General features: G+C 53.9%; 3 protein-coding genes across 3 annotated transcripts; 1 reads left to right on the top strand and 2 right to left on the bottom strand.

Moving 5' to 3' along the window:
- Window positions 1–93: 93 nt before the first annotated feature.
- On the top strand, window positions 94–3,001 carry B0I36DRAFT_356334 (uncharacterized protein; the record flags this gene model as incomplete). The annotated part of the gene is made up of 3 exons (XM_046157609.1): window positions 94–534; window positions 1,098–2,929; window positions 2,950–3,001. 3 exons carry the CDS (start codon window positions 94–96, stop codon window positions 2,999–3,001), a joined length of 2,325 nt encoding a protein of 774 aa, XP_046004638.1.
- A 1,691-nt stretch (window positions 3,002–4,692) lies between these two features.
- Window positions 4,693–7,378, bottom strand: B0I36DRAFT_400345 (uncharacterized protein; the record flags this gene model as incomplete). Its single annotated transcript, XM_046161667.1, has 5 exons — window positions 4,693–5,072; window positions 5,442–5,746; window positions 5,949–7,018; window positions 7,062–7,279; window positions 7,351–7,378. 5 exons carry the CDS (start codon window positions 7,376–7,378, stop codon window positions 4,693–4,695), a joined length of 2,001 nt encoding a protein of 666 aa, XP_046004639.1.
- Window positions 7,379–7,957: 579 nt separating this feature from the next.
- On the bottom strand, window positions 7,958–9,178 carry B0I36DRAFT_436802 (uncharacterized protein; the record flags this gene model as incomplete). The annotated part of the gene is made up of 5 exons (XM_046162859.1): window positions 7,958–8,279; window positions 8,316–8,360; window positions 8,449–8,605; window positions 8,629–8,952; window positions 9,035–9,178. The coding sequence occupies 5 exons, from the start codon at window positions 9,176–9,178 to the stop codon at window positions 8,056–8,058; spliced, it is 894 nt and encodes a 297-aa protein (XP_046004640.1). The 3' UTR covers window positions 7,958–8,055.
- Window positions 9,179–12,195: the final 3,017 nt, after the last annotated feature.

Raw genomic sequence — 12,195 nt, forward strand, 5'->3', positions numbered from 1 at the left:
ACTTTGGCGTGCTGGAAGCCATTCTTTCTTTTCATTCCCCTCCGCAACAGTGATTGCTGCGCAAACAGGCATCTTCTAACCATCGGAGACCGCATGCAAAAGACCAGTCACGAAGCGATAGTCTCCACAGCAATGGAGAGCCGTCTTTCTTTTTACAAGATCTTCCCAAACAACAAGCCCCAAGGAATCCCGATCAACCAAAGTACCATCACCCACGACCTCATCCCCCCGATCCTCCCCCTGCTTCGCGAGGCCGACACGCTTGAAACAATCGCTTGTAAATACGAGACCTTCGCCGCAGTTGTCGAAGCCGGTAGCAGCATTGCGGTCCGCACCGGTACATACCGTCCCGACTCAGGCGATAACAACAAGGTCGATATCCCGGCGCTGGAGATCGCGGAGACACAAGTCATCAGCGAAATGGTTGCTCTCGCGGATGTGAAAAAGGTCCTCGTCGAGGCAGAGTTGCGAAAACTGCACAAAAGCATTCAGGCTGCATGTGATGTAATTCGACTTCGCGCAGACACTATCAGGGTGAAAATACCGGGGAGCAAAGCTAATTGGAAACGTGTGCGGGAGTTCCAACCAGTAGCATGACCTCGATTTGTTAGTACGACGCGAGGAGAGGTAGAATCGGGAACGTCAAGGGCATCAGCACTAATCATGGGGAAGTGCGAAGCTCTTATATCGTGGTATCTTATACATCAAAGGTTTCCACGTTGGTGATGGGGGAACATTCCTTTCGCGCTCCTTTGGCCTATTAAAGGCATTGTGTTGCTCGTCCGTCTGCTTCCGATGTCCCGTCTCAGGCAGACCAAACCACGGTTCCCGTGCTCGGCTTTGCCACTAAAAGAGGGAACCTTAGGTCTCACTACTAGAGCCTCAGTCTTCTGGCCTCGTGACGTGTTTAATCGCAAACTACCGGAACTCCTTTTTCAGTCATATCTCCTCGTCCCCAATGTCGGACGGCTTTAGCAAGCCGAGCAAGCACGAATGCTCGGATCCGGAACGACTTCCGACACCGTGCCGCGAGATGTGCCCTCATCAGCTCACTGACCCTCGACATGGATCAAGGCTACATTTCATCTGCACTACAGTCCTCAGTTGCTGCGTCTCAATTTCTGCAGTGCTCCTTCATCGCTCGCGAGGGCACCGACAGTGAGAGCGGGTCTGACCCCAACGATGCTCTTATTTGGCAATGGCAACGAATCAGTACCCGCGTGTTCCCCGTCCTCTCGAAATCCATCACAGACGGCAGTTGTGCTCTTGACGATGCCATCAGAAGCTCCTGGTCTGGACACAGCGCACAGGAGAACTGGGCACCTGCGTCGAGCCAATATACAGAGTGGCTCGTGGGCAGCACTGCGTGCGAGGTAGACTCTTCCGTCGTGCGCTTCAATCTGCTTACGGGAGAACTTCTTGTCAACGGTCTACCACTGAACCGACTCCCGTCAGAATATGAGAATCACGCGACTTACAAGATCTTGTTTGGCAGGTCAATCGTCGAGGTCATGCCAAAGGGCTCGCACGGTTTCCCATTGTCCACAAATGTTCCATTTGCTGGATACAATGTGCAATTCGCTCTCCACTCGGGTGAGTTATACGTTCGGGCGACAAAGAACGGCCACACACTCTACTATGTACCCAGTCGGCTCCTGTCTGGTTCGTATCCAGAGGCCTTCATTAGTGACTACGTCCACTTCTACGACGAAACAACCCAAGTTCTGAGCTTGCGGCCGCTGAACAAGCCATGGGCTGTCCCGCAGCAGCCATGGACCCTCTCGCGTGAAGCTGCTGTTGGTCAATGGCAGCTATGCAAGGACAGTACGACCGTCATTGGCCTCCACACGCCGACCTCAAAGACTCTTGCCAAGATCCTGAGCACTCTTGAGGAGGAGGCACGCATCCACTGCTTCTTGTCGGCCGACCACGAGGGGCTCGATATTGAGCTGCCCGGTCTTCGTTCTCGGTTCTATCTCGAAGCAGGAGACACTGCTGTATCGTGCAGGGACTTTCGCGGCATGATTGTTGATGAGGATCAGCAAATTGGCACCCTAGTCGGCCTGTCCAACAAGGTCGTGCTGAAGAGCACATCTTTGTCGCCCGATAGGATCGTCTTAGTACCAAACGGCAGCCCACAAGCCAAACGAACGCGAGCCCATGTGTCCCTGCACATATCCGAAGGCCCAAGCAAGTGCCTCTACCCTTACCGAGTCGACACACCTCTTGGCCGTCTCGTGGACGGCGGGGATCTGCAGGGCAAGCGCTTTCTATATCTTCTTCATGCCTTGACGTCTTTCTGCATGCCTGACCAGCTCACCTCGCGGACAGGCACGGAAGAGGCGCTGCGCATTCTGCAATCCGCTGCTGTTCGGTCCGCCGATGGACTAACACAGATTTCCATCTCAACACTCAAAATGATTGCCGGCTTGACTCCAAAGAGGGAGTTTTACCCCAGGCACCTGCGGGTGATGCAGACGATGCACTTTGACAACAAGGTTGGAGTCCTGGCACAGCACGATGGCTTTGTCGACAAGGTCCAGGTAATGCTCGACCAGGCGACCGACAAGAAGTTTCTCCACGAAAGTCATCCGGAAACCGAGTCTGTAGGTCTGTACTCTGGTATCAAAAGAAGCCTCCTGGTCCGCCACAAGATCCGCGTGGCTCAGTTCCGGGTCTCGACTTTCGGCGCTGAAGACCACGACACCACACACGATGTCGTCTACAAGGCTCGGGACGTAGCTCATGATTCTGCCACCGCAACAGCGACATACGTCGTGGCCGCCACGCTCCACAACAACAGGTCCGATCCGCACGTCACTGTGGCCCACGACCTGCCAAGGCACATCTGGAACTTCCTTGAGAAGTACTCAGTCGCCAATGGCTCCGCAGGCCTCGAGATCGACGAGCTCTCTTATGAAGCAAAGTGGTTCATGCCTTGGGATATAGGAACTCGGCAGTTCACCGTGAAGAACTGGCTGAGACTGCACCGCCTCCTTAGTCAGCTCGCCACAAGAAAGAAATGGCTCACACTCACCACCTGGCTGGCCTCGCTTTCTTGCGCCAGCCAAGCGGACAACATAATCATGCACGTCCTTACCACGTCCTTCACTTGCTCGAGCAGGATGCGCCTAGTCGAGCTACCTACCTCATCAATGCAGTCAGGATGGAAGGCGGGGTTACCTTAACGGATTTTTACCCCGCTGCAGCAATGCTCCAGGTGCATGATAGCACGATATAAGCTAAACTGACCGTACGCCAGTGGTTGCTTTAGTGCACCCGACAGTGCATATACTACAGTAGGCGCGACCGGGGATGTCACAGGGGATAGCTAGCGTTCCTACAGTGGGTGCGGGCATTGTTCCAGAATAGCGCGCGAGCTTCCAACGTCACTTCCGAATCCCCCACCTTATAGAGATGAAGTACAAGGAGTTGTTTTCTTACCTATAAGTCGTCATAGTCCGACCTGAGGAAGTTCCCATCATAGACAAATGACGAAGGCGAGATTGTGCGCGAGTTCGATTAGGAGAGCGGCACAGTCCAGCTTTATAAGACAATCCGCGAATGTCTTGTTTACGTCACACATCGACACTGAACAGATCATGACCGACAAGCTCTCAAATGCAGTTGACGGAACTAAATGGTCATGGCACAACTGTAACGTGCTTTGCTGGGCAATCGGTTCCATTTCGCTTATCATGAACGAAGAGGCAGAGAAGCATTTCCTCCTGACGGTCATTCAGAGTCACTAATATCTAACTGAGATGAAGTATCATAAGGGCGACAAGGCTATCGTCGCCCCCAACATTATGTATTATATTGTTGGCCAGTATCCTCGCTCCCGTAAGGCTCACTGGAAGTTCCTTAGAACGGTCGTCAACGAGCTCTTCGAGTTCATGCGCGAACCTCATGAGGGTAAGCATTTTATCCGGCGAGTTGTACTTGAGACGTCCACTAACAATCAAACAGGTGTGCATGCGACACTTTCATGAAGATCGCCGCACTTCATAGCTCTGCAACCTAGCGAGAGCGAGCCGTTCATCAAGGAGATCGTCCGCAACCTGCAGCACATTACTTGCGATCTCACTCGGCAACAGATTCATACCTTCTACAAAGCCTGTGGCCATATGATTGCGGTACAGAGCAACAAGCACCAGCAGGAGAGCCTGCTGGCGGAGCTCATGCCTACTGTCAATGCTCCGTGGGATGATATTGTTCGTGCTGTAACTCAGGGTCCCGGGATTCTAGAGGACTCCGAGACGATTAAGATCTTTGGAAACATCATGAAGACCAACGTCTCTGCTTGCTCTTCAATCGGCGGCTACTTCGGCCCTCAAATTGGCTGGATCTATATGGATATTTTGGAAATGTACCGCGCAACAAGTCTGCTAATCTCGCAGGTTGTGGCTCGTGATGGGTAAGCTTCAGATATAAGTCACAGCCGCGTTATTCGCTCTTCTCTCACATATTACAGGTGCAATTGCGCCGCGAACGCCCAAAGTACGAGGTTCTAGAGCCATCAAGAAGGAGATCCTAAAGTTGATCGAGACCTACGAGCTATCCGGGCGCAAATGGTGCCTCCGCTTCTTGATCCCGTCCTGGTCAACTACAACCGCAATGTGCCAGGTGCCCGCGGCGCAGAGGTTCTTCGTGCCATGTCTGTGGTAATCACGCAGTTAACGGCATGCCGTTCTACTTCCCACTTTCCCTCCATTTCGCATGTCTAACCCTTCGCAGGAATTGATGGAGGACCAATTTCCCAACATCATGCAGAACGTCCTCGAGTGCACGCTTGAGATGATCGACAAAGACTTCTGCGAGTTCCCCGAGCACCGCGTCGGGCTCTTCAACCTTCTCAGAGCCATCAGCCGGCGCTGCTTCCCTGCTCTGCTCGAGCTCAACAACCGGCAGTGAAAGTTCGTCATCGATGCCTGCATGTAGGCCAGTAAGCATGACAACCGTGATATCGAGGGTGCAGGTCTGAATATGGGCCTGAGGCTCGTTACGAACATCGCCCAAAGACCTATGCCCAGACTGCGACCGCCTTCTTTCAGCAGTTCTTTTCGACGATTCTAGAGCACGTCTTCTATGCGCTATGAGACCCCGATCACAAGGCCGGCTTCGAGACGCAGAGCATGCTGCTCATGCGAGTGTTTTGCCTTGTCCACCCTGCCGATGGCACGACGCCAAAGATCCAAGGCCAGGTCTACTCGGACGGAACACCCAGTAGCATAAGCAACAAGGCTACCTCGTTAACTGCTTCGGTGGTCTCTTGCGCCACGTAAATCCCAACCTCCAGGTGGAATTCTGATCTTGATGTCGAGCTCTACGTTATCGAGAAGGAACAAGAAGATCGTCACAATCTTGCTGCTAAGCACGAGCGGACATCGAAGGTCGTCGAGCCTTGTTCCTGAGAGAGACGGCCCAGCCAAGGACTGTACTCCTTGCGGATACCAAGTATTCCAGGCACTGACGAATAGTGATGAGATCTGTCGTCAGCTGTAGAGTACGAGTGACAATCAGGATGAATGCCCGGAGAGCTTCGGCGGACTGCCACGATTCCGCGGCTCGGGAGGTGGCAGTGATCACACCGTCCATCAGCTCTTGCGAGAAAGCCGGGTCAGCGAGGATGGCATGGGACTCTCGCAGGACGTTGTCTGCATCAGGAGGACCGGCCTGTGTGATACATTGCGCGTGGAAGACGAACAGTGGATAGCTGGTTGAAGTCAACTGAGGGGGCGTGGAGCTGGCGAAGGATATTTAGCCACTGCACTTTGGAGCCCAGAGGCAGCACACGAAGTTCTCGAAACTAGGCCAAGGTCATATGCGGTGGACACTCATGTTGGGATGCGATAACAGCGTTGGGCGGCGGGCCACTCGGTTTGGTGGCAGGGCGATAGAGACAAGGCTGCATCGCAGCGTCTTTTGAGGGTAGCCTCAACATACACCGCCGGGGGATCTTGTCAGTCAACAGGGCAGGACCCGCAAGCACGCGGGCGGACGGGTCAAAGTATTCGTAATGGAGCGCGTGATCGACGAGGACTTGGGAATCGCTCGTGATGGAGCCAATCTTGATTGTCCTGTAGTGCGACTTGAGGAACGACTTTGCCTGAGAAACCACTGTGATCTTCTGGCTCCTCGAGGCTGAGCGGTAAGGCATGAGAGCTTTATAGTCAAATAGCTCATGTATCTTCTGCACCTTCGAGATGAACGAGGACGACAGGGACAGGACATCGAAGAGGAGGAAGGCTGTGGCATCTCTCCAGGCCGGGAACCACTTTGGGGGTCGCAGCTCGAACACGACATTCTGCGCTTCCGTAATTCTCTTCGGGAGTGGCCACTCGTGCACTCCAATCTCCAATGCTTGGTACTCTCGCACCTTCCGACACTTCTTGCACTTCCGGCTGGTGTGCTTGCGAGTCCGATGGCCATACGTGTCGATGACATCGCGGTAGGTGCAAACCATCACATCGGCCTGAGCTTTGAGACTCGCGTGCTGCCTCTGCAGGTTTGCCAGCTCGATCATCTTCTGCTGACGTGTGCCATTGGCCTGGCGTTCAATGTAAGCATACAACTGCTGCTGTTCCAGAGATGATTCATAGTACCCCACGTAGAAAGCGTTCGTCTTGCCAAAGCTGTCGAAGACAGACGGCCTTGCTGCATTCAAATCACCCGAACACAAGTCGAGGTACGACTCGATGCGCTTGAGCCTCTCGAGCTGTGATTTGTGTAGGAGGATCAGGCTCTGAAGCAGGGCGCGGATCAAACTGGGCTGCACACTCGCGTCATGATATTTGCTGAGCAAGGGGCAGATCTTGAGTGCTGACTTGTTGCAAGCGATCCACAGCTCGAGGCAGGCCAGAACCATAAGGGAGGTGGCCTCTGGGTTGTTCTGGTAAGTCCCGTGGGCGGCTGCATGGTACTCGCAAAGCAAGTTGTAGACTTTCCGCAAGTGGGCATATCCGAAAAATTTCGTGGCAGCCAATCGTCCAGGAAGACTCGATCCAGCTCTCAACACCTGCCAGGTTGAAGTCGTGGTAGTCGTCTGCGTATGCACGTACACGGGGCGGTTCTCTGGGGTCAGGAAGATGGAGGCTACACTTGGGCGAGAACCTGGCCACCGGCTCCTGCAGAGCGAGCCGGTTGACTGTCTTGAGGTATTCATCCAGATCCGGTAGCGAGGCGAAAGTGTCCTTGTAGAAGTCGAGGGTTGTAAGGGAGGCATAGTCGGGGTTGTGAGCGTCATTCTTGCAGATGACCTTCCACCAGTCCTCCAGGACTAGATTTGTATCCCTGACGACAGAGCTTCCATATCTCCGGAGCCAGGTGTTGCGTTGGCACCTAGCTTACGCAAGCGTTGGCTGACTTTCGAGGTCATAATGGATAGAAGGTCGCTTTCGATGTCATGCTTATGTGCTTCCCGCAGCAGCGCGGCCATGAGGAATGTAATGAATTCCTTGTACACTGGAGCGGCCGGCACCTCGACAGCTGAGCCGAGGGTGAGCAAGATAGACGAGAGATAGTCTGTCACAATGCAGCGATTGACTGAGTGGCGTATTTATCCAATTGTTGCGCCCGCTTTTTGGACGTCGGCTGTGAAAGCGCTGTGCTCTGGTCGCTCATTTTGCTGATGGCGAGGACCAAGGTCTCCAAGACATCGTCTTGTTGGAGAGAGCAGACAGGAACGGCAGGTTTTGAGACAGTCGTCGGGCAATATAATCATTTGGGACAACGGACTTAATTTGAGGCTGAACTTTGCGACAACTTGACCGCCCTTCTGCCTGGGCCTGTGCTGCTCGCCCGACCTAGTACTTGTCTCGGCGAAGAGCTACGACCGCCGCCGAGGGCTGTACCGGTGTATTTTGATGTTCACGTGCGTGCCTGTCTCAGGGCCGCATTCGCCTCTCAGACATGTGGTAGGTCAGGTCAGTAGGTTTTACAAATACATCTACACCGCCACAACCGCCCGCTTGACAAAATCCTCTGGGCATAGTAGACCGTATCAAACTCGCTCAAACTGACTTCTCATCGCGCAGCGAGGTGGGCTGGCGCCTCTTAGTCCAGCATATCAAGGGCAACTCGCAGCACACAATCGCAGACGTGCGTGCAAGGATGTCTCAGAGCCATGATACTGAGGAGGTGTCTTCGTTGTTTCCATCCTAACTCAGGAAAGATGCCGCTAGGATGAAGCAGTTTCTCGCAGACTCCTTCTCGGAATTCTTGGCCACGCTGGGCTCCGTGGGCTTGTAGCGTGAGCCTTGCAGCCTTAAGGTTATGTCCTGCAGAGATGCGAGGGCAAGGCTTCAAGTACTAACCCTCCAAGAGCGACCACGTCTTTAAGGCCGGCTCAGCTTGAACAGCTAGTAGTTATTCATCAGCCGGGTTATGGTGTCGGCGTACACATAGCCTCGTAGCTGGCGCTGCGTGGTGTTAGGTGCTGCCCTTTACTGCGCGGCGCGGATTTTGCCTCAGTCGTCTTGCCCGAGCAAACTGTCGCATGCGAATCTCGGACCACCACGGCATGCTCGAAGCCGCAGTAGGGTCCACTGACGTCCTCGCCAGGCCGGCCTTCCAAAATGGCGAAGAACAAACGACCATCAAGACACTATGCAGCCATTTCACAATCACCCCTGAACAAGCCTTCCACACACGGGTATGCCAGACCTTAAGCAAGGCAAGGTCCACGATGAGGTCAACCTGTTGTACTTCTACGAAATCGACCGCGACACGATCCCATTGTTGCCACGGGCAGTGTCTTCGAGCAAAGATGCGTGCCGAATGTGCAATGCGCTGATCGACGCCCACGGGGAGATGTCCATGCCGCGGTGCCAACGGTGTCTTGTATCCCAGTTGGAAACAACGTGGTCTCCCGACTCTTCGATGTGGACCAAAGCTACGACGGAAATGACGGCCAGATTGCAGCGAACGGTTGTGGAGAGCGGGCAAAGCATGCTACGTTTCGGGTAGAGACCCGGCTAATGCCCCTCTGCGGACAGCACACTTTCCATGCTGAGGTGGTCGTTGTCAACTGTACATCTGCCGTTGACTGAGCCAGTCGAAGAGGGAGTCTGAAGCCCTCGCTCACAGCGGTGGAGCATCGTTCCCAGATGCTTCTGAAAGCCCAGCTCGAGCGTGACTGCCATCGGATTGTGCGCAGGGCAAGTTCACGAGCTGTCATCGATTGAGCCCGGAATGATAACTCGCTTCAGCCCTACCAACCGTGCCGTTATCAACCGTCAACCGGCTACACCGGTGGCAACGGCCTGTGGCTCGAGGCCGGCGGCCTGGCAATTTTGTGAGAACCTCCTCATACTGCCATTTAAGTTACACGATAACACACTCGCAACGACGATAGTGTCCGTGTTAAGGATGGTACTCAGCCATTGAGTGGCCGGCGGTCGCGATCTTGGATCAGAAAATAGCGCAGGACACGAGCCTTGATATAGACGAAGACGAAGACGAAGACGAGTGTGAAATTATTCGACTGGGTTCAGTAGTGGAAAGTCATACAGGTGCAAAGGCACCGTGGACTGCATGTGGGTGGTCCTGGTGCTGCGTAACCACGCCACAGGCGGTTAATGTGCACGAATGCGCTGTCTCTTGAAGAAATAGTGACTGGGATGGGCTGATCAGCGGGCACTTGACCTGTGTCTGTTCTGACTGATCACTGACGCGCGAGCAGTTAGCGCTGCACCTAGGGGCTAGGGCACCCGCCATGCATACTGGTGAAGACCGTCGAGAGTTTATGGAACGCATCTTCGCCCTCAAAAAGCTGTTTCCCAACATGTTTTGCTCGATATGCTCGATCAGGGTCGGGCACTGACGGATCAAGAGGTACATCAATCCTCGCAGCACGGCCGAGGCGTGGTTGAGTTTTGAATCGGTTTCCCGACAGAGGAAGAAAGATAGGAGTCGTGGGTTGGTGGGAGAGGGCTTCCGTGCAGTAGACATCAGTAAGGCCAATTTCGAGGGACTAGTCGCGAATGGCCAGGTAGGATAGTTTGTCGTATGTGCGACCTCAGCGCTTGACGGCTGACGTGGCGTGCTGGCTGCAAATCGAAGCTCAAGGGCACCGCCTCACAGGGCTTGGAGCGGACATTGAAGCGTCCACTATTTATGGCCATCAAGGCTGAGACGCGGACATTGTCGTTCTCGTCACAGTGCGATGCAATGAGCACAGTGAGAGTGGATTTATCGGGGATCTGAGAAGGATGAATGTTGCCTTGACAAGGGCGAGTAGCGGGCTTATTGTATTGGGATGCCGTGCTGCACTTTCCGCCGGCGCATTTGGGGGCAAAATGGGCCAGGTAATGCTGCTGCGACATAGAGAAGTCTCGTGGATAGTTTCGCAAAGGTTAAGCTGTGACCGTGCAGTTTGAGGCTGTCGGATGGCGATGCATTCGTCTTGTACATCAGCCGTGGGTGAACTCGACAGAATCAGAGGGTGGCGGCCTCATTGCATCGGACAACCGACAGCGTGTCATTGTCATGCCTCTCGGAGTTCGTCAGAGTGGAACTGGCACTTCGAGATGTGCTGGAGGCCAGACCTCGGGAGCAACGACTGTCAGCGTGGCTGCGCTGTGCTGCGTCCAGCAGTGCACTGCCCGGAGCTCCGGCGGGCGAATTTGCAGGAGTGATGGCCCATGGCGTCTCGGCAGTGAAGAACTAGTGCTGTAGAAGTCAGGCTATGAGATCATCAGGAATGCGCTGTCTCTTGAAGTGATAGTGATGTGTATGGGCTGATCAGCGGGCACTTGACCTGTGTTTGTTCTCACTCACGGTGTAGCGCCGTGGCTCAGGGTGTCGCTGGCGCACTGAGGCGCGAATCTGTACCAGGGAGCTTGGTACCAACGCGAGCAGTCAGCATCAATACGCTGAGGTGAACGATGACGGGGCAGCGCAGTCATGGCCTAGAACAAATAAATTATTTAGAGGGTTGAGGGGTCAATCTACGCTAGCGTAGGTACCGAAGTAGTGGGGCACTCACCTCCATGCCTTCTGAGCTTCCCGGGAAGGCACGGCGTGGACCCGCTCCTGCCACTGACCCCAGAATTCAGGGATGTCTCATCCATGGCTCGCATTTGACTGAACTCGCGCCTCCATTCGTGGTTGAACGCAGTCACTTTCGAACAAGTGTTCATCCGCAATTGTCAACAAACCAGTCACGACGTACTTCCTGGCCGCGCCGACTCGCACATAATCAGTTGTGCAAGCTCAGTCTACATCTCACATCTCTGGGGGATTTTCGCATAGCGTCGGCCGACTCCATAGGAGCAGTTTCCTCAGTTGCGGATTACCGCCAGAGCCAGCTTCACCCAGCCAACGGCGCCATTTCCAGCTGTTGGAGCTTAATCCCCTAGCCCAGAGTGATTCACATCTCCGCTCTCCGTTTGGCATAACGACTCCTAGAACACCGCGATCTCCCAGCCCTCTTTCGCACAGGCTAGGTTCTAGATTAGCAAAGTTCGCAGGCAGTCCATCATATCATCTAGTTGGGCCTATCTTGATCGGTGGTGAAATTGGGAGACAATCAAGATGCATGTAGAGAAAACACATCTGTAAGAGTGTTGCACGCAGCTGGACCTTCACAGATGGAACGCGCCCATACTGCTGCCTGTCGAAATCTTTTGAGAGCTCTACTGGGCGCGATCTAAGAAAGTCGCCTGCTCACCTTCGAGTGTGCTCCGTAAGAGTTGAGGGCTAACCGATCGCGCAATGCCCAGGTCTTTGCTGGTTCCAGCTGTTAGTCCTTAGACCTACCTTCGACAGCAGATTCCAGCGCGCCATCTTGAGGGTGGCCAACGGGGGGAGCACCACCTGGCTGTGAATGGACTCTGACGTGTGAGCTTTGCCTCGTGCGACTCCTGCTCTACAATCATGCCAGCCTGTACAGTACCTCTGCAGCATTGGCGCATCATGCTGATATCGGAACTGGGAGGGTGATTGTTTAGGCAAAAGAGATACAACGAACGTCATTGCTCCTGTTGGAAGCCGCCGCTTCAGGTAGCGCTTTTGTAGATAATCATGATATTCGCTTGTATGTTTGCAGAGAATCCCTATACGCTAGCTGTATGCTGCATGCCTTTCAAGCAAACAACACACTAGAGCGCCATAATACGTATGATTGTATGATTTTCATTTTCAAGGACAATGTAAATGTAATTCTAACATACATCTATCTATGTTATCTATCAA

This window comes from Microdochium trichocladiopsis (genome assembly GCF_020744255.1).
Source record: "Microdochium trichocladiopsis strain MPI-CAGE-CH-0230 chromosome Unknown B0I36scaffold_15, whole genome shotgun sequence".
NCBI lineage: Eukaryota > Fungi > Ascomycota > Sordariomycetes > Xylariales > Microdochiaceae > Microdochium > Microdochium trichocladiopsis.